The 19,084-nt window shown below is 44.5% G+C and overlaps 1 protein-coding gene across 1 annotated transcript in view; it reads left to right on the top strand.

The window, feature by feature from the left end:
- Positions 1-19,084, top strand: part of LOC310783378 (GDNF family receptor alpha-2-like) — a 57,476-nt gene continuing 38,392 nt past the window's right edge. The window contains exons 1-3 of the mRNA XM_083644227.1: positions 1-558; positions 2,148-2,504; positions 16,868-16,954. Of these exons, the coding sequence (XP_083500353.1) occupies positions 513-558; positions 2,148-2,504; positions 16,868-16,954 (490 nt within the window). The 5' untranslated portion in view covers positions 1-512. The remainder of the gene's footprint in view (positions 559-2,147; positions 2,505-16,867; positions 16,955-19,084) is intronic.

Genomic DNA, 19,084 nt, shown 5'->3' on the forward strand with positions numbered 1-19,084 from the left:
TTCTCTGCACTTTCAAATGAGTTTCGCTGCCTCGTTAGGGATACTGACATAAGCGACACTTCATTTCACGTCAGGTTTAAGGAATGTTACAGGGAATTATTTGTCCCAAGTTAAGGGGCAATTGGAGCGGGCAATCTGAGCCCCGATAATGCGGAAAGATCAAGTTCGTCGATATGAACGCCGCTCAAACGGACGCTGAAAAAACTGCTTTCATGGATTGATTGATTTGGATTAATTGCTTGATTGGTATTTATTTTTGTTTTTCCACATCAGAGGATTTTCTGTTTCGTGATTAGTCTGAAAACTGGTGGATTATTATTGGAAAGCGAGGATTTTCGGAGGAGCGTCCAATAACATTTTTGGGGGGGGAGTTGAATGAGGATATTGGATTTTTAATAGTTACGCCTGGGCCAAGGATCCGGAGAGGGAAATTACCTAGTCCTTTTGCAAGGTGGAAATTATACCTGATTGGATCCCAACTCATCTTCCTTGCAGTTGCAGCTGAATCCATAATGAAGGCTATGTGGATTTATATTTACATCTTTCCCCTGCTCTTAGGTGAGAAGTGAACGTGTGAAATATCACCATTATATAATTATACAGGTCCATAATGAGTTTGAAGACTAGTAATTTAATTAATTTATGTAGCTACAGTAAACTGCTCTTTAGACGTTTCTGTTACATACCATTTTTCATTGCATTAGCCTATTTAATCCTCATCTAGCACAAAAATGAACTTGATCTGTGCTGTTGAATCACCGAATCAATTATGTTGGACCCATTAAATAGACAAGGCTTTCATAGAGTGCAAACAAAGAGCTAGGCTAATTATTATAACTATAATTATAATGGCATATTCCTGTTAGCCCGGAATCCAACTTTTAGTGAGTAAATTGTGATGTGTCTTTTCACTTACAGAATGAACATGTAGGCTAACTGTTTAGGTCGAATATGAGAAATTTGATCTTCATCATAATCATCATCATGACCACCACAATCACCATCATCACATCATCATCATTACCATCATGATCTTCATCATCACCACCACCACCACCATAATCACCACCACCATTATCATTATCATGATCACCACCACCACCACCACCATCATCATCATCATCATCATCATAATTATCATAATCTGCTTCTTGTGGATGAAGCTAAAGGTTCCCTGACAAGATTGGTTCTCCGAATTGCCGGATAAGATAATTTTGCAGATGAACTTCTTATTACTCATTATTGTGTGATACTGATGTGATGCAGTATCCCTGCTGTCCAAGCTCAGGGTTTAAAGCAACCACAAGGTGTCTCTCTTGTCACTTCGCCAAAGGTATCTGTAACTTTGAATTGCATGAAGCTGCGTTTAGATCTTGACTCCTTTCAAGACAGCATCACCTCAGTCTCTGCTCTGAGGATCTTGCCCTGTCTACTCTATGTGTCTACTCACCACAAGATAATTATCTACTTAGATATGGATAAAACATAGGCTAATACTTGTCTTTTTCATTTGAGATAGTTGTTCCACCCTCCTGATCAATTCAGGTCTTGGGTTCGATTTTGGCCTAATAATGAGAAACTCAAATCTGCAGTCTAGTTTGTGTTGGCAGCTACATAAAGTGAATGCATGTAGGTACGCACGCACTGGTAAATCAGTGATCAGTGATCACACAGTAAAGTACATGAAAATCCCTTATCTCAAAGCACAAGGCATCTATTTTCTAGGAATTCAGGAATTTAGAGGCTCCAGTCACTATGTGTGGACAGAGATAATATGACACCATCATACAAGAACATTTTAGGGTTTCATTGTCTTGCTCAAGGGTGCTTTCGGCTGTCATGGGTGATCATACCTGTTTATAGGTAGACTATAATACCAACCTGTTGCTGCCCTCAAAATGTAATGAAAAGAAAGAAATCCCGCATGTTCACATTGTGTGTGTGTGTGTGTGTGTGCGCGGGCACAAGCACACACACACACACACACACACACACACACAGACACACACACACACACACACACACACACACACGCACACGCACACACGCACACGCACACACACACACACACACACACACACAATCAATTTACAACTTCTGAGCCCTCTTTCTCTTGACACCCCGTCCTCTTCCTCTCCTCTACCCAGGTGAGGCTGCAGGTTCCTGGGGGGGTTCCTCGGCTTTGTCCTTGTCGTTGGCCAGCGACGGTCCTGGAGCCACCAGCACCGGGTCTGGGCCCGGTGTTCAACCAGAATGGGTGGACTGTGTCCAGGCCAGTGACATGTGCAACCAGAACCCTCACTGCAGCTCTCGGTACCGGGTGATGCGCCAGTGTCTCGTAGGCAAGGAGAAGGACTCCATGCTGGACACCAACAGGGAGTGCCAGGCTGCCTTGGAGGTGCTGCTGGTGAGCCCCCTGTATGACTGCCGCTGCAAGAGGGGCATGAAGAAGGAGCTGCAGTGTCTGCAGAGCTACTGGAGCATCCACATGGGACTCACTGAAGGTAGGAGGCAGATGCTTTCATGATTCTCGGGTACTTGCCATGGTTTTAGGAGGTTAGAGATGATCACTTTCATACCAACGACCAGGGTTGGACCAGGGTTACGTTCAAACCTTCTGTTGTCAATTCACACCAAGTCACCCAGCATGGGTTAATCCCTGGTCATAATTCCGATAGGATAATTCCTATAGGATGGATGCATAACAATTAGGCTATTGGGTTAACAAATAGCAACCTGGGTGATGCCATTCACACTCAAATCAACCCTTGTCGGACCCACCTCTCGTCGCCAACCCGAGTCAGGCAACCCAGGTTAACCCTTTCTTACCCAAATCAACCTGGTAATAACGCTGGTTGGACCTTTGGTGTGAAAGGGTTATTACCCAAATTCCACATCACGTTGCATTTCAGTGTGGCGGGTTTTCGAACGCCTTGTCCAATTAGCACCTTTTTGAACCGTGGCATTGGCTTTTTGTTAAGCTCATGCATTTGCATGAACTTAACTAACAGAGTCAAAAATAATGTCTATAGAGTGTGCGCATCCACAGTATGAGTGATTCTGCATTATGACCTGGGCACTGAGTGATAATCTGTTTCCTTCCATGTATCTGTGGGTGTAGCTTAGCTTCCTGTGTGTTCATCGCTGTCATAACTGAATATGTATTACACATGTGCCTACATGTGCCCTATGCATGTGCCTCATTAGAGCGATCACTCATGTTCAGCCTCTTGCTATTATGTATAAGTAAGATTTAATACATTTGGCTGTACAATGTGCAACAAGATATATGCACCATGTTATGAGAAAGATGTCTGTGGCTATATGCAACAATTGATTTGCTTTTATATTGAAACAGAGCATTCTCTATCATGTTAACTCTTGTTTTAATGAACACTCCCATCTCAAGAATTGTTGTACTCTCAAAGCAGAGATAGCAGAGATATACAGCACACCCATTAAGGATGCCCTGCTCCCTAATGCCCTGTTAAGGAGATGCCCAGAAACCCTCCAATGAAAAATATATATGCTTTCCTGCTTTCCTCACCCTCGCTAAAGTAATGGAGCTATAATGGGATTACATTAGCTAGACCTGTTCTGGTGGACCTATTGGTTTCCACCGAAAGTGTTCCATATTACCATGTTATTAGATTACACCCCTACGGCTCAACGGCCCTTATGTGTCCACTTACGCAGGACATAAAAGAGCACTTTTGCTGAAACCTTGAGACCTTCTGCTTTACATTGCAAGACACACAGAGAGCATAAAGCATGCTAGCCTCTTGGACTGACAGCGCTAAGTTCTCCCAGGCCATCCTCAAGGCTAGCAAGCACCCAGTATTTCTTATACATGCTGCATACTTACACACATGGCCAGTTCCGCAAAACGAAATCTCCGGCTAACTGGTGTCGAGTGCACGTGGCGTAAAGACGGACTATATAATGTACTCAACGGTTTTGACGTGGGCTAATGGTGAAACATTGCGAAGTGTCCGAGATTTGAGCATCCTGGCGTTTTTGTGAAGTGATTGCGCGGCCTGATCTGCAAAGTGATGCACCAGGCTGCCTGCTGTTGGTACCCGGCCGCTATACACTTCATCAGTCGGATCGCAGCCGAGGGTCCCTGACACGAGTTCAAGGGAAATGTAATGACACGGACGTTCCCGAGGCCCTCCGTGTCTCTTTTTCTCTTTCAAGTGATCTTTCCATCTGCCTCTCTCTCTTGCTTTGTCCCTCTTGGTCTCATTTAACTACATCTTTAATGAATGGATGCGTCAGTCAGAGTGTATTTAGTGTTTGAATACAGCACCCGAACAAGTCGTCTGGTCTCTGAAGGATAGAGACCTCCTCTCTGCCTACACTACAGTATGTTCTTCACAGAGCTTGTGTTTCTTCCCCCGCTGGTCCAAAGAACGCTTCACAGTGGTGTCCCGTTTTGGCCCTGTCGCCTTGGGAGATAAAACCCGCTTTAACACAGACGAAAAGCTCTTACAGGGCAGCTTTAATCTAATCACGATCCATTGTGCAGTCAAGCAGGCCTTTGTTAACTGGAAACAATCTGTGTATAACATCCATCTCTGGAAACAAACACGAAAGGCCCAATCCCAACAGACCTGCCCGAAATGCTGCTAAGCCACTTTAAAAATCGTTTGTGGACAAAACAGGAAGGTTTCGATGCAGTCGTGGTGCTAGATGGCATCTAATGTAGCTTTGAAAGTTGTATTTAACATTTGTTAATGTGAGAGAGATCAAGAGTAAGAGAGGGAGAGAGAGAGAGAGAGCTCGGGATCAAAGGAGGAGTGACAACCCAATCACCTGATCAAAATGTTGCCATTGAATGTGTCTAAAAACAGGGAATATGTAGAATACGTAAATTTGAAACATATGTTTCTAAAACATGGCATTTTATGTCTACAATCTCAATGTTGATTTGAAACAAAAACGGCGGTTAATTTGAAAACCTCGCTGCCTTTTCAACGTTAAACGCAAATAAAACACCTTTGGTTACAGTAATATAGGCAACAAAGCGCCTTGTTTAGGTTTAGGAAACTAAAGCAAGTTGGTTAATGTTACGGGTATGGTTTGGGTTGGGGTTAAACCCGAAGGTAAAAACGTGCCTCGCTCGGGAATCGAACATGTGCTCTCTCGCTTGCAAGACGGGGACAATGCATTTCCGCCTATGCCACCCCTTCACCCTAGGTGGCAGCGATGTACTTCAACATGAGACAGTCGCTAGACTCTATGTTGTATAACGTTACGTATCGTATCTAGAAACATTATGCAACATATTTTGGTTGGTCTAGAAATTTTCATATTCTACATATCCGTGGATTCCAGAAAATAATGGACAATGCTGACAATTTATTCTGGTGGACTGGGCTGTGAGTGAGGGCAATGAGAGTGAGAGAAGGTACAAAAAAAGAGGGCATGGTAGACGAGCAGGCAGCCAGTGGAGGACAGAGACATGGTAGAGGAGCAGACAGCCAGTGGAGGACAGACACATGGTAGATGAGCAGACAGCCAGTGGAGGACAGAGACATGGTAGATGAGCAGACAGCCAGTGGAGGACAGAGACATGGTAGACGAGCAGACAGCCAGTGGAGGACAGAGACATGGAAGATGAGCAGACAGCCAGTGGAGGACAGAGACGAGCAGACAGCCAGTGGAGGACAGAGACGAGCAGACAGCCAGTGGAGGACAGAGACGAGCAGACAGCCAGTGGAGGACAGAGACGAGCAGACAGCCAGTGGAGGACAGAGCCATGGAAGATGAGCAGACAGCCAGTGGAGGACAGAGACATGGAAGATGAGCAGACAGCCAGTGGAGGACAGAGACATGGAAGATGAGCAGACAGCCAGTGGAGGACAGAGACATGGTAGATGAGCAGACAGTCAGTGGAGGATAGAGACATGGTAGACGAGCAGACCAGCAGTGGAGGATAGAGACATGGAGGATGAGCAGACAGCCAGTGGAGGACAGAGACATGGTAGAGGAGCAGACAGCCAGTGGAGGACAGAGACATGGTAGAGGAGCAGACAGCCAGTGGAGGATAGAGACATGGTAGAGGAGCAGACAGCCAGTGGAGGACAGAGACATGGTAGATGAGCAGACAGCCAGTGGAGGATAGAGACATGGTAGAGGAGCATACAGCCAGTGGAGGACAGAGACATGGTAGATGAGCAGACAGCCAGTGGAGGATAGAGACATAGTAGAGGAGCAGACAGCCAGTGGAGGACAGACACATGGTAGATGAGCACACAGCCAGTGGAGGACAGAGACATGGAAGATGAGCAGACAGCCAGTGGAGGACAGAGACATGGTAGATGAGCAGACAGCCAGTGGAGGACAGAGACATGGTAGATGAGCAGACAGCCAGTGGAGGATAGAGACATGGTAGATGAGCACACAGCCAGTGGAGGACAGAGACATGGAAGATGAGCAGACAGCCAGTGGAGGACAGAGACAAGGTAGACGAGCAGACAGCCAGTGGAGGATAGAGACATGGAGGATGAGCAGAAAGCCAGTGGAGGACAGAGACATGGTAGACGAGCAGACAGCCAGGGGAGGATAGAGACATGGAGGATGAGCAGAAAGCCAGTGAAGGACAGAGAGCGCTGCATGTTAACTGTTGTGCTGGGTGAAGAGCGGTGACTGTAGTGGCTTGAGTGCAAACTCATTTATCCACTTTGTGCGGTGTGTGGTGGGCACTTTGCATGGAGCAGCACTTCGTGGTGACCTAAGGCCACTGCACAGTGCAGCCTGCTCATATGGAGGCTCACCCCTGCCAGGACATGACTGCCAGAGAAGGTGTGCAGCTTATGCCTCTGTTGACATGGGGAACGAGGTTGCCCGCAGCTTTAGAGAAGACAGGGAAAAACATGACTAGTAGGCTGGACCATTGTATCTGTGAACTGATGTTTACCTACCTCATGTTGACACACTAAGATTTAGAGCAGGCTTTTGAAATACTGAGTCAATCTTAACGTCTGGGTTTGTAGCCGAGTATTTGAATAATCCACATGGGCTAAAAAAAAACAGGATCAAAGCGTTGTTGTGTTGCATTATTTTGCAATCCATCCAATCAAACCTCCCCTGTTTAATAGTACACATGAATGTTGTCAGGATTACGGGTTCATTCAGGAACACTGACATTATTTAACTGAAATAATGTGTGATGAATAGCTGTCCCAGTTTGGGGTCAAGTGGATTCATAGACTGGCCTGTGTCTGGATGCGTTTGAATCTGCTTCACACTGTGCTCTCACCTCTGCCCATGGTAAAGTTGACTGCTACAGTCTGATAACCGAGAATGTCACACATAACTGCAAATAAACTGAAACTGGCTGAAAAGAAGCTAAATGCGTCCAACATTTCCAAGGCCGAGTCTCCCCCGAGATTGAAAGGTTAGTGCATCTTTCCCTGGCAAAGTCGAATCAAACTTACCATAAAATGACCTCAGCGGAAAGGTCCTTACTGTAAGCTGCTGTCCTGTGTCAGCGGCATGCAGTTGCAAATCAAATCGGCCCACACAATGGCTGTTGGACTGGAGCTAAAAAGGCCTACAAGGTAATAGCGCACACAGCGTCTCGGCACTTCAGAGCAGCTTCCAATTCAACAGATGAGGCAGACTGCATCTCTGAAAGGTGTTTCAAAGTTGACAATTTGTTAGAGCAATGAAACATCCAGCTTATGCTGAGTTCCTCAGTGTGTCTCCAGACCGTCATCAAGTGTCTTCTTCAAATACCAGCAGCAAAAATGTTGACACAATTCGGCTGTTGTTGGCAGCTAAACTTCAAAACACAATGCAAATAGAATATGTTGTTTGAATAGCGAGCCCTCAAACAGAGTCAAGATTTTGGCGTTAGGCTTTCTTCTCGATCTTGATCTCTATACGCACTTGTCACCTGCCTTGAAGCTACTGTACTGCACCATTTCCCTTCTAAAAACCCGGCTAAAGGCTGTTATAAATGGCAGTCTTTGAGCTGTCAGTAATAGTTGCTAATGGTGACCTGTTAATTGTGGTTCCTAACGGAAAATGGCAGCTGAATTCAATGCGTCAATGCGGCCGCCCTTGATGGATAATGGGTGGTTTCTGCTCTGAATGGGCCTGTCTCGCTTGTGAGGCAATGAGGGTTAGCAGTTGGAATCTATAAAAGAAGTAATTACTAAGAAAGAAACACTGCCTGCTACACACAGGGATATTGTATGGTGTGGCTGCGGTTCACTTTCACTTGTGCCTTGGGCCTCATGTGCATAATATGGCCTGGCAGGTTTGCAGCGGAATTGTTAATTTAAACGATAAGTTCCACACCTCCCACATGCATTTATTTCATCGCTTTTTGCGATGAAACCACAGCCTGAATCTCAAAGTAGGAATCGAAGATCTTTTGTGTGGAGCTTTCATAGCGGTTTAATTAGCTGAGCCGACTCTTCGCTGCCGAGAGAGAGAGAGAGAACGGAGCGAGTTCAAACTCCAGTCCACACAAGTCTATTCGGGCTTATTGTGAGTGGAGACTGTATCTTTAGATGAAATGACGAAGAAAAGCAGACAATTTTCGTGGAATGATTTATTTTCATCCTTTTCGTGAATGTCAGCGTTGCAAAAGGTCACACTCTGAATATGTCACTATCCCCACGCTAATACCCCCGGGCTGGACCCTCTTAACGCTGTGGGAAGTTACATAGAAACTAAGTCGTCAGCCCGGATGTGCACGTGGCGCCTGTGTGTGTAAAGCTGGACAGAACGACAGAGCAGAGGGATAGAACAGGAGAGGAAGGGGAGATAAATAAGAGGGGGACAGCGAGCGAAGACCAAAGAGTGAAAGAGCGAGAGGAAGAGAGAGAGAGAGAGAGAGAGAGAGTCACGGGGGAAACTACCGAGGAGAGGGGGGCTATAAAGGTACACAGTATTCCTGGGTGAAACCATCATTACTATGAGCAATGGTAGCAGTCACCGGCCATTACCTTAGCCATCCACTGTCATAAGCAGAACATTTTTCCCAGCCTGCCCTGCATGTCAGGGGATAGGGGGAGCTGGCTCCTGCATGCTGAATATGTCCTCTCTGCTTCCCCCCCCCGCCCCTCCCCGCGCCGACAAACCCCGGTCGGCACTCGCTAGTTGGCTACTTCATCATCAGAGGAAGGGACCTGTCGATAGCTCCGGGACCTGATCAATACGGCTTTTCAAGCGCCTCCCCTCCTCCTTGCTTTTCATGCCGTCCTCTCCCTTTTCATCTGCCGCTCCAAAAGGAGTGAAAAGGATGAGTGAGATATGATGAGAGAGCGCCAGCTGTTTGTCCTCGTAAATCTGTCTAATGATTTTCTATACTGTAAGGTGAGCGGGCCGCCGAGATGACTCCTATTCACCGTGCAGTGTGAATGGAGGAGTGCGACAGTGTGGCTGAAATGAGCGCTAAGTAGAGGAGATTGGACTATAGTCTATTATAGTGGAGTGAGTTCTCAGGCTCTCTATGTGGGCGGAGAGTGAGTGAGTGACAGGCCATTCTGCTGAGTGAATACTGTCATGATGTGGCCGTTAGGACTCCTGGCCAGGCCATAACCGACAGGTGGGGGACAACAGGGTCAGTTGTCCCCGTCCCTGGAACCAGGAGGGGAGCAGGAGGGGCCCTCTAATTGTCTAATCTAATTGGATTGAGGAGGGTTTGGTCCATATGGGATAATTTTGTCCCGGGCCCGGCGGCACGGTGACTCACTGGTTAGCACTGTTGCCTCACACCAAGAAGGTCCCGGGTTCGAACACCGGTCCGTCCCAGGTCCTTTCTGTGTGGAGTTTGCATGTTCTCCCCGTGTTGGCGCGGGTTTCCTCCAGGTCCCCTCCAAGGTTTCCTCCCACCATCAAAGACATGTATAGGGCACTGGCAATCGAACTGGAGTTGGTCCCCAGGCGCTACACTGTGGCTGACCACTGCTCCTAGTTCTAGGAAGGTTCCTATAGAGGTTGGGTCAAATGCAGAGGATGAATTTCTCCACAGGGGCAATGAAGGATAACATCACCCTGGATGACTGACTCCCCAATTAACACTGTGGAGTCCTTCCGCTTTCTGGTGTCCATCATCAGCCAGGACCTGCAATTCAAAGTGCCAAAGGCAATGATGGTGCACTTTTACACACCTCCATCGTTGTGTGCATCCTTCCCTCCTCCATCACCGTCTGGCATGCTGCTGCCACTCTCAAGGACATCAGCAGAGGGCAACGTATCATCCGCTGTGCAGAAAAGGTGATCGGATGGAACGTGCCACCCCTTCAGGACCTGCACACTGCCAGGACGCTGAAGCGGTCTCAGAAAAAATCATGGCCGACTTCCCCCAAACCCGGACACAAACTCATTGAAATACTCTGTACGGCAAGAGACTGAGGTCTGTCAAGACTAAAACCTCTCGTCACAAGAACAGCTTCTCCCCAACTGCCATCGGCCTCATCAACAAGGCTTGAAAGCCCCCACTACTAAGGACTCTACCACGCCCCCCAACCCCCCCCCCCCGGTGGTGAATGAATGTGAATCATAGAAGTCAACTGACAGACCTTGCGGCTGTCATCGTGTGGCTGCCCCCTCTCTGTCTCTCTGCCTCTCTCCTCCCTCTCTCTCTCTTCTGTCTCTCTGTCTCTCTCTGTCTCTGTCTCTCTCTCTCTGTCTCTCAGCATCATTAATTGAAATTGCTGTCAGCCAACCACATCTTCTTCGTTGCATGTGGATTAATTCAAAACACAAAGAAGAAATCAATTCTTGATTTTCTTTTTTTTTTTTTACAAATGCATTGATTTGTGATGAGCTTATTTTGGTTATCATCCGTTGACTATCAATCACGACCATGCAGTATATTAGATAGGCTACTAAAGTTGTTTATATGAAGCAATTTAAGCTGTTGTAATCATATATGTTGTAAGCCACCTAATCATCCCTCGTTACTTAATTGGCACATTCAGTCCTCAACTCTCCACCATGACAGCTGATGTGTGGTGAGCGTTCTGGCACAAACTGGCTGCCGTGCATCACCCAGGTGGGTGCTACACATCGGTGGAGGATGAGATGAGTTGCCTCCCCTCCCTCCCCTGATATGTGAAGCGCTTTGAGTGTCTTGAAAGGCACTATATCAATCCAATTAATCAATTATTGTAAATTTTAGTAGAACTTGCAACCTCCTTCCCCATGTCAAAAAATATGGGTTTACATTCATTTAAACATAAAATGTATTATGGCAGATATACAGGGCTTCCCTGCTGATGCCTATGTTTAGCACTCTGTCCAATATGCTGCTGTGCCGTAAAGGTGATTTTTACTGTTTTTTTTTATAGAATTGACACTATATTCAACATTTACCTGACACCAAGTATTAAAATGCTGAGTATATGAGTGAGTATCTGAGTGAGTGTTGATTTAGGTGAGTGAACATTGTATTGGCATAGCCAAATGGAACATTGAAAATTTCAGTTCTCATTTCCTCAGCTGTGTTTGCCCACCATGCCACGTTGGATTGGAATTGTGGCTTGAAATATTCTTTATCTTCTCAGCTATTCCAATATCCTATTTGTATGGTTTGAAATTGAGTTTAAAATGTCAATATCCCTTCAAAAGCTGAGCCGTTAACTGAATTTATGCTGAAACTCATGTTCTGTTAAGCACAAATCGAAGAAAGATGCATTTACGGCGGCACTTTGCTTCATATTTTCTTTGACATGAACACAGTAGCCACAGTAGAGTTGAGAGGAACGATAAACACATCTCATTGAAATTCCCTTATTTCTTGTTCCTTCTGAAATGATTATATTGAATACTTGATTTGATAGACTAAAGATTTCTTTCTGTGTAATTAATAAGTTGTTATTTGAATTTGAAGTAATACATAATAGGCAACAGGGCTTTCCTCAACATCGCCCACAACAAATAGGGGAAAAATGTAAAATCAATAGTAAAGGAGAACGTAATCAGTCTAGGGCACCTTTAAAAACAAAACAAGCTGAATGACAGTTATTAAAATTGACTTTGCTTCGAGCCATAAACTGTTTGCCAAGAATGTCACTGGAAAAAATCGATAGGATTTTTCCCATCCCCTGGGGAGTTCGTTGCATTGATAATGCATATGAGGAGGATGAGTGATGGTCCCTAACAGCTTCACAAAACCCCTCACGGCAACGGAGAAGACTCTGAATCCACTTACATAAGAGAGCAGTATATTCCTCTGGTAACGTAAGGAGGGAGAGGCCTGATTGTCTGTCTCTGCCGCGCCGCGGTCATGCTCCATACTGTCAGAGCAAATGAAGTCAAACGGAGGCTTAATTACACCGATAAGTTGTTGCCCTGAGGCTAAAACCATCTTATCACTAAACAGCTGGGAAGACTTTTCTATACTTGATGAATGCATAATTGGGTCCAGGGTGACTGTCAATGAGCCATTTTCTTTTAAAGTACAAGGCCTTCTGCGGTACGTCTTCTCTTTTTTCCACATCCTAAGGGTGTGTGTGTGTGTGTGTGTGTGTGTGTGTGTGTGTGTGTGTGCCATTATGGTGCGTTTTGCAACGGATCCAGCATGGCCTGTTGCAACATTCATGTGAAATAAATACGCTTTTAAAATGCATTAACCACAGCTACTGTAGGGGGTTTGACATTATTGTTTTGTAGAATCACTACAGTACTTAAATTTCCTCTTATGAAATTCATTGTGTGGATTAACATAATTTGATTGTGCAGTGAAGCTTTCCTATACTAGTATAAAGAGCTGCCGGAACCAAATAGGAAGCAACAACGGCACGGTAGGATTCGCTCTTGGCAAAAGATGGAGGAGCATCATCGTTGAGTTAGTCCATGTTGCCCTATGCAGTACAAACTGTTCCTTCACACTTACATCTGTGGAACATTGGTGGAGGTGGTTGTTTGCTAAGCGGTACGCTCGCCTCCTTAAACAGCTTCTAAAGCACTATAGCATACGAAGTAATTGTTGTAATTAGACATAGCTACTGGGAGTTCTCGAGTCCAGAAGCCACTCAAGTCTCCCTCTCTGCACAGAAATGTAAAGCACGAAAACAAAGGTGGGGGAGAAGCAGGTGGCGCAGAGGGCTTATATAAAAATAAAACGATACACACAGACAGAATGACAGACATACCACATACCGGACTGAAATACTAACACAGCAGAAAGACGTGAGCATTGCATATCTTTAGACACACGCGCACAAAGAAACAGACAAGACACGCACACACTCAAAATGGGGAGAATAGGTTGTTCTGACTGTCACTCGGTGTCTCCGGTCTCCCTTTCGCCCATTTTCCACCTGTCTTTGTCTCTCTCTCGTATCATTTCTCTCCTTTGTGTGTCCTTTCTCTCTCCCTCCATTCTCTCTCTCTCACACACACACACACACACACACACACACACACACACACACACACACACACACACACACACACACACAATCCTGAATCCTCAGCTGTGCCAGTTGTCAATATGTGCTCAGAGAATAGCCAGCTGAGCTGCTCCATGTTATGATTGTCAGTATTGATGGAGAGTAGAGATGTTGAACTAGCCATAAGATGGAGGCATGGCCATTCAGAATTGACAGAGATGTGTTTACACCAGTCTGAGGCTGTTGCCACGCTGATCTTCTGAGATTTTGAACAATTACAAGAGAAAAGTCCCCTTCAGCATCAGGGAAAGGGGAAGGGGTCAAAGGTTAACTGAAGATTCCTCACGTCTGGGGTCTCTGGCTTTTAGGGCTTTCCTCAATAGAGCAGAGAGAGAGAACGCTGAGCCTTTCTGATCACCTTTGTGGGGCCCAGCTTTTCCCCAGTAATAATGGAGACTCACTTGTTGAAAGGATGATCTTCTTAGCAGCTTCATGGTGGAAGTCAGAGAGAGAGGTGTTGTCTGCTCGCTCCTCTGGTCCAAACTGACTTACCATGCTGCTTGGAAACTGGGCGAGTAAATGGCTCCCTGAGTACTTGATCAGCCGCAGGTGTTACCAGACTCCCCCTGCTGCTACCCTGATTAGCCAACGATTGATTGACCAACTGCAGAGATAAATGTTGCACAGATGGACAGACAGACAGAGTTCCCTTCACATTATAGTAGGATATATATATATATATATATATATATATATATATATATATATATATATATATATATATATATATATATATATATATATTAATCGCGTGTTAACTCAAATTCCTTTTAACGCCACTATTTTTTTTTACACACGATTAACGCATGCATTTCTTTGAAGTTTGAGCCTTGGTCCGACCCGTAGTTTGGGAAATCAGGAAGCAGTAACGTTGATAGCAAGCAGAAAGAAACCCCCGTGCGCAGAAAAGGAGGAAGAAAATGGGTATAATGTTGGCAAGTTCAGCTTAAAATTGAGAAAATGTCCCACATTTTGGGTGAGAGAGAGGGCGCATCAGCGCGATCAGACCATTGCAGAGAGAGAGAGAGAGAGAGAGAGACAGACAGACGGAGCGCGGGGGGAAGAGAGGCAGAGAAAGCGAGCGAGACAGACAGACAGGGAGGGCGATCAGACCAGAGTCAGAGAGAGAAAGAGAGAAGGGGAGAGAGCTGGCACACAGCTGCTCCTGTGCTCTTTTCTTCAGATGAACCAGTAGGCTAATTATGCAGTATTTGTCATTGTTCCAATAATAATAAACATATCAGCATAAAGCAAGCATATTCGTCTACTCCCATGTTGATAAGAGTATTAAAAACTTGAAAAATATCGGTTTAAGGTAGATTTAGAGCAGATAAAAAAATTCTGCGATTCATTTGCGATTAATCACAATTAACTATGGACAATCATGCGATTAATCGCGATTAAATGTTTTAATCGATTGACAGCCCTAATATATATATATATATATATATATATATATATATATATATATATATATATTTTATTATAAAATGAACGAATGTGATATGTAATTGTATAAGAAGTAGGATATGTAATTTTGTCATTGTTCTTTACAAAAGCCCCCCTCACTGCTGCCACAGCAGTGGTATTAACTAGGGCTGTACCCGACTCACAATTCTGTCAGTCAAATTGGATTTGGCTGTCCAATGCGAATATTCGACTGACTATTCTTTCTTGCTTTCTTTTTATAAGCCTATCTGGCAATCAGAAAATCCATTGGCATGAGCTTGTTTGATTTTGTTTGTTTGGTTTTACGGCATTGGTATTATACCAAAAATAGGCCATATATCACAATCTATTGGGAGGAACCAAGCAATTCTATTTAAAACCAGACATTCAGCACCCCCATATAGCCAGATTGGAATGATCCTTGTTTCATAACCACATTTTGCGACTATTCGACTGTGAAATTGGCAGTCGACTACCGTGGTAATCTGGTCAAATGAAATTAGCAACAACTGTATACTATCCTGTACCTGTGTATAACTATATACTGTATACTATCCTGTACCTGTGTATAACTATATACTGTATACTATCCTGTACCTGTGTATAACTATATACTGTATACTATCCTGTACCTGTGTATAACTATATGCTGTATACTATCCTGTACCTGTATATAGCAGTGGTGGATGATTTGTTTTTGTTCGCGTACCGCTTTTGATGAAATACAGTATCATTACTAAGTCTGAGTCTCATATTTGATGTTATTGTTGTGGCTTATATTTTAGATTTCTGACTATAATGTGAGCACGAAATTATGCTCACAGCAGAGATAAACAATGCCACATGTAAATGATACTCGCATGTTCACATACTGGGATACACAGGGCACACATTCACACACACACACACACACACACACACACACACACACACACACACACACACACACACCCTCGACAACAGCTTTACCTATTATCGGAGCAGCCCAACGAATACATTTTATCAGCTCACATCATCTTTTTCAAAAGCGACGGTGAAGCGTGCTGATAAACAAAATGCGGTGTATCTATTGATTGGATCTGCCGATTGGTTGTCCAGGCAGCACTGTTCTCAACCAACAGGTCTCGGATTGTCTCATTTGCTGCGGTGGGCCCTCCAAGCCTGCCTCACAACATCCTGCCTGTGTTTCTGTTGGGATGCGAATGCAAAGCTATTACACACTGGAGGGTTTGTCTCAATCACACCGAATGGCTATGAATTTTAAATGTGGGATTAGGGCCTACAGAGAAGCAGGCACATGGGAGAGACTCAGTCAGTTGAGTGCTAATTTGAAATTTTTTCTCATATATATATATATTTTTTACAAACAGGAATAGATTGTTAGCGGGGAGGATGCAGTGCTTTTGCTTCACTCACTCAACCGCTCTCCTCAATCAAAGCGCACCAGGGACAAATATTCTCTCCAAAAGGAAATGATTTGACTCTGGTGAACATTGTGTTTTGCATATCACAGAATTAGCCACCTGCATTCAGGATAGACACATTTTTAAGTGGGAGCCAGGTGGCCAGACTATCCAATATGAGGAGTCAATCTCAGTACGACTCCCTCTTAAATCACATATGCGCATTCAGTCTTGGATGAACTGCTGCTATCGACCTCTCAGATGAAAGATAGATTATGCATTCCAATGCGCTTCATGAAACTTATTAGATCTGTGCTTTGAAAACTCAGGGCCAAGCAGAACAAAACGGAAAGGATGCAGTGTGTGAAGCTTCAAAGTGTACCGTATTTGAATTTAAAGACATCGCTATATTTCCAAGCTATTTTCGGGCTCATAGTGTTGTTGTTTTCTTACTTTCACTTCTCAATTTGCGTCATATCATTAGTGACAGGGGAGTGTTGTTTTTGTTCAGCTCCGCCGGGCAGGTAGACGACGGGGCAGGAGCCAGAACATCCATTTCAATGTAATTGACCCTTTGTCATCTTTTTGTTGTTGCAGGTGGAGAGTTCTATGAAACATCCCCGTATGAACCCGTGGCGCCCGTCCGACACCCCGACGTGTTCCGCTTGGCCTCCATCATCTCAGGTAACACGGACGTGACGGCACAGGCTTGATCCTGAAGTTACCCCGTGGTACTTTATCACACGAGTGGAACAAAGATGTAGCAGATATACGCCTTTTAAAAAAAACGACGGTTCCGTGCTCTCGCAGAGGGCGGGATGACTGTTCCTTGGGGATAAATAACAGCGGGGCGCGCCAAAGAGCCTGTGCCGACCAACTTATCTTATTTCACTGACATTTCACTTGTCCGCTGCCATGGCCTTTGAATGAATTGGGTGCTTATCTTTTGATCTGTCTTGTAATGCACAGGAGGAAGGGGAGGGGTTAGATTGAGGTAACCCATATACTCTCTGTGTACTACCCTACATTTTACCCATCTATTGATTTTGCCTTCACTTTGATTTCCTATTTGGTTTACTAATTAAACAGCCCAGCACTCAGCAGGGTTAGCTCTATAGCTTGCTCTGTAATTTACTGGTTATTAACGTCAAGGCATTACTAATCAATGCACATCTTATAAGACACAGCTACAATGGCTGATGCAGGGGGAGAAGAATAGGGGTGAGTGGTCACAGTGCCAGAGCTACAGGCTACCGTCACTTGAAAATCCATTCGTTTTCATCCAGTTCTGACAGAAATTGCCGGAGGATGTTCTATTCTCCTCTTTTTTTTTTGTTGCCAAAAGCAATATGCACACACTGAAGACAGCACATTTCCCCTTCTTTTTCTTGGCCGATGTATCTTGTTTTGTTTTATATCTAGGAGGTACAAGAAAGACAAGTTTTTTGCATAATCCCCTTAGCTGTGTATCACTTGTTTTTGAAAATATGCTTGTTTGATATATTGAAAGAAGCAGAGGGTACCCGAGAAAATGTAAAAAAAAAAAAGCACAGGCTTTGATTACTTTGGCGTTTTGGGATATGATGGGAAACTGCTTTCCTTGATTTAAGTGCATATTCAATAATCAGATCAGGAGTACAGTCACGCACATATTATATGCCAATGTCCAAGTAACGCTCCCTGTGTTCGCTCCCTGTAACACAGGGAGCATGTTGTGCTGTGTACCTAGCCATATTAAGATAGGACGAGGGAGTCATTACTGTAGCCATTTTGTTTCAGCTGTTTGCTCCGTTCTCTCCAAGGTGAAATATTGGATTTGCTCTCCCGAAATCTATTTAGCCGCAAGCTTTCCGCATTATTTATCATTTCCGAGGACAGAGTAATTGATTGTGGCACTGAGAGAAAACCACGGGCAAACAGATAAGTAATTACACACCCGTCCTATGGAGATACTTCTCACTTCGATTATCAAACCACACCACCAAAGTACTCATAATCACGTCTATAAAATGTTAAACTGTACAGAGACTCAGGGAAGAGATGATATCTGCTCGAGCTGATGAGGACAGGGGGATGTATACTCTCCCCGACGAAAAGGTGGAAAATTGAAAAATAATCTCTAGTATTTGAAGCGTTTTTAGTCGGGGAGAAAGATAAGGGGCAGAACTAGATCGAAATTGAAAAAAGAAAAAAAAAAACTTTCTCCACTACTGTATGTGCTCATACTTAGAGGTCACAGCGAAACAAAATTATAAGGATGCAAAGAAATCATTGACTGTAATTCTTAATCAGCTCCATCATGTGAAATGTATTCTGTTCTGGTGACCCAGTGTTGAGCTAATTAACTTATTAGGAGCAGAGGGCAGCCTAGAGGGGTCCCTCCAGGAGTTGAGTTTGACACCCCTTCGTTAGACCTTCTAACTCTCTCAGCACTAAGCCTCTCACCTCGCAGCTCAGCGTGCCCACCATCCAATTAAATCCAGAAAGCTATTTCTACGGCTGGGGAAAAAGGACCAGCGCAACAGCCGTGCTCAGCATGCTGTGGAAATGTTAGACATTTCCACGATGCTTTCATAACAATTACTATTACTAACCCCTAACGCTCAGGTCTCTTGTGTAGATATGTGTGTTACAGGCTGGCCTATGTAGGTGTTTGAGTGAATCTGTAGGTGTGTGTGTTTGTGCAAGCTTGTATGTTTTTGGTTTTGTTTGCCCGGTGGTTGTCCTCGCGTACTTTGTTGACATGCTACATTATTCTGTGTTAACTTTATAATCAGTTTACCCTTAAAATTAGCCCACGCTTGTCTCTCTGTG

The sequence above is a fragment of the Poromitra crassiceps genome, assembly GCF_964638095.1.
Source record: "Poromitra crassiceps genome assembly, chromosome: 10".
Lineage (NCBI taxonomy): Eukaryota > Metazoa > Chordata > Actinopteri > Beryciformes > Melamphaidae > Poromitra > Poromitra crassiceps.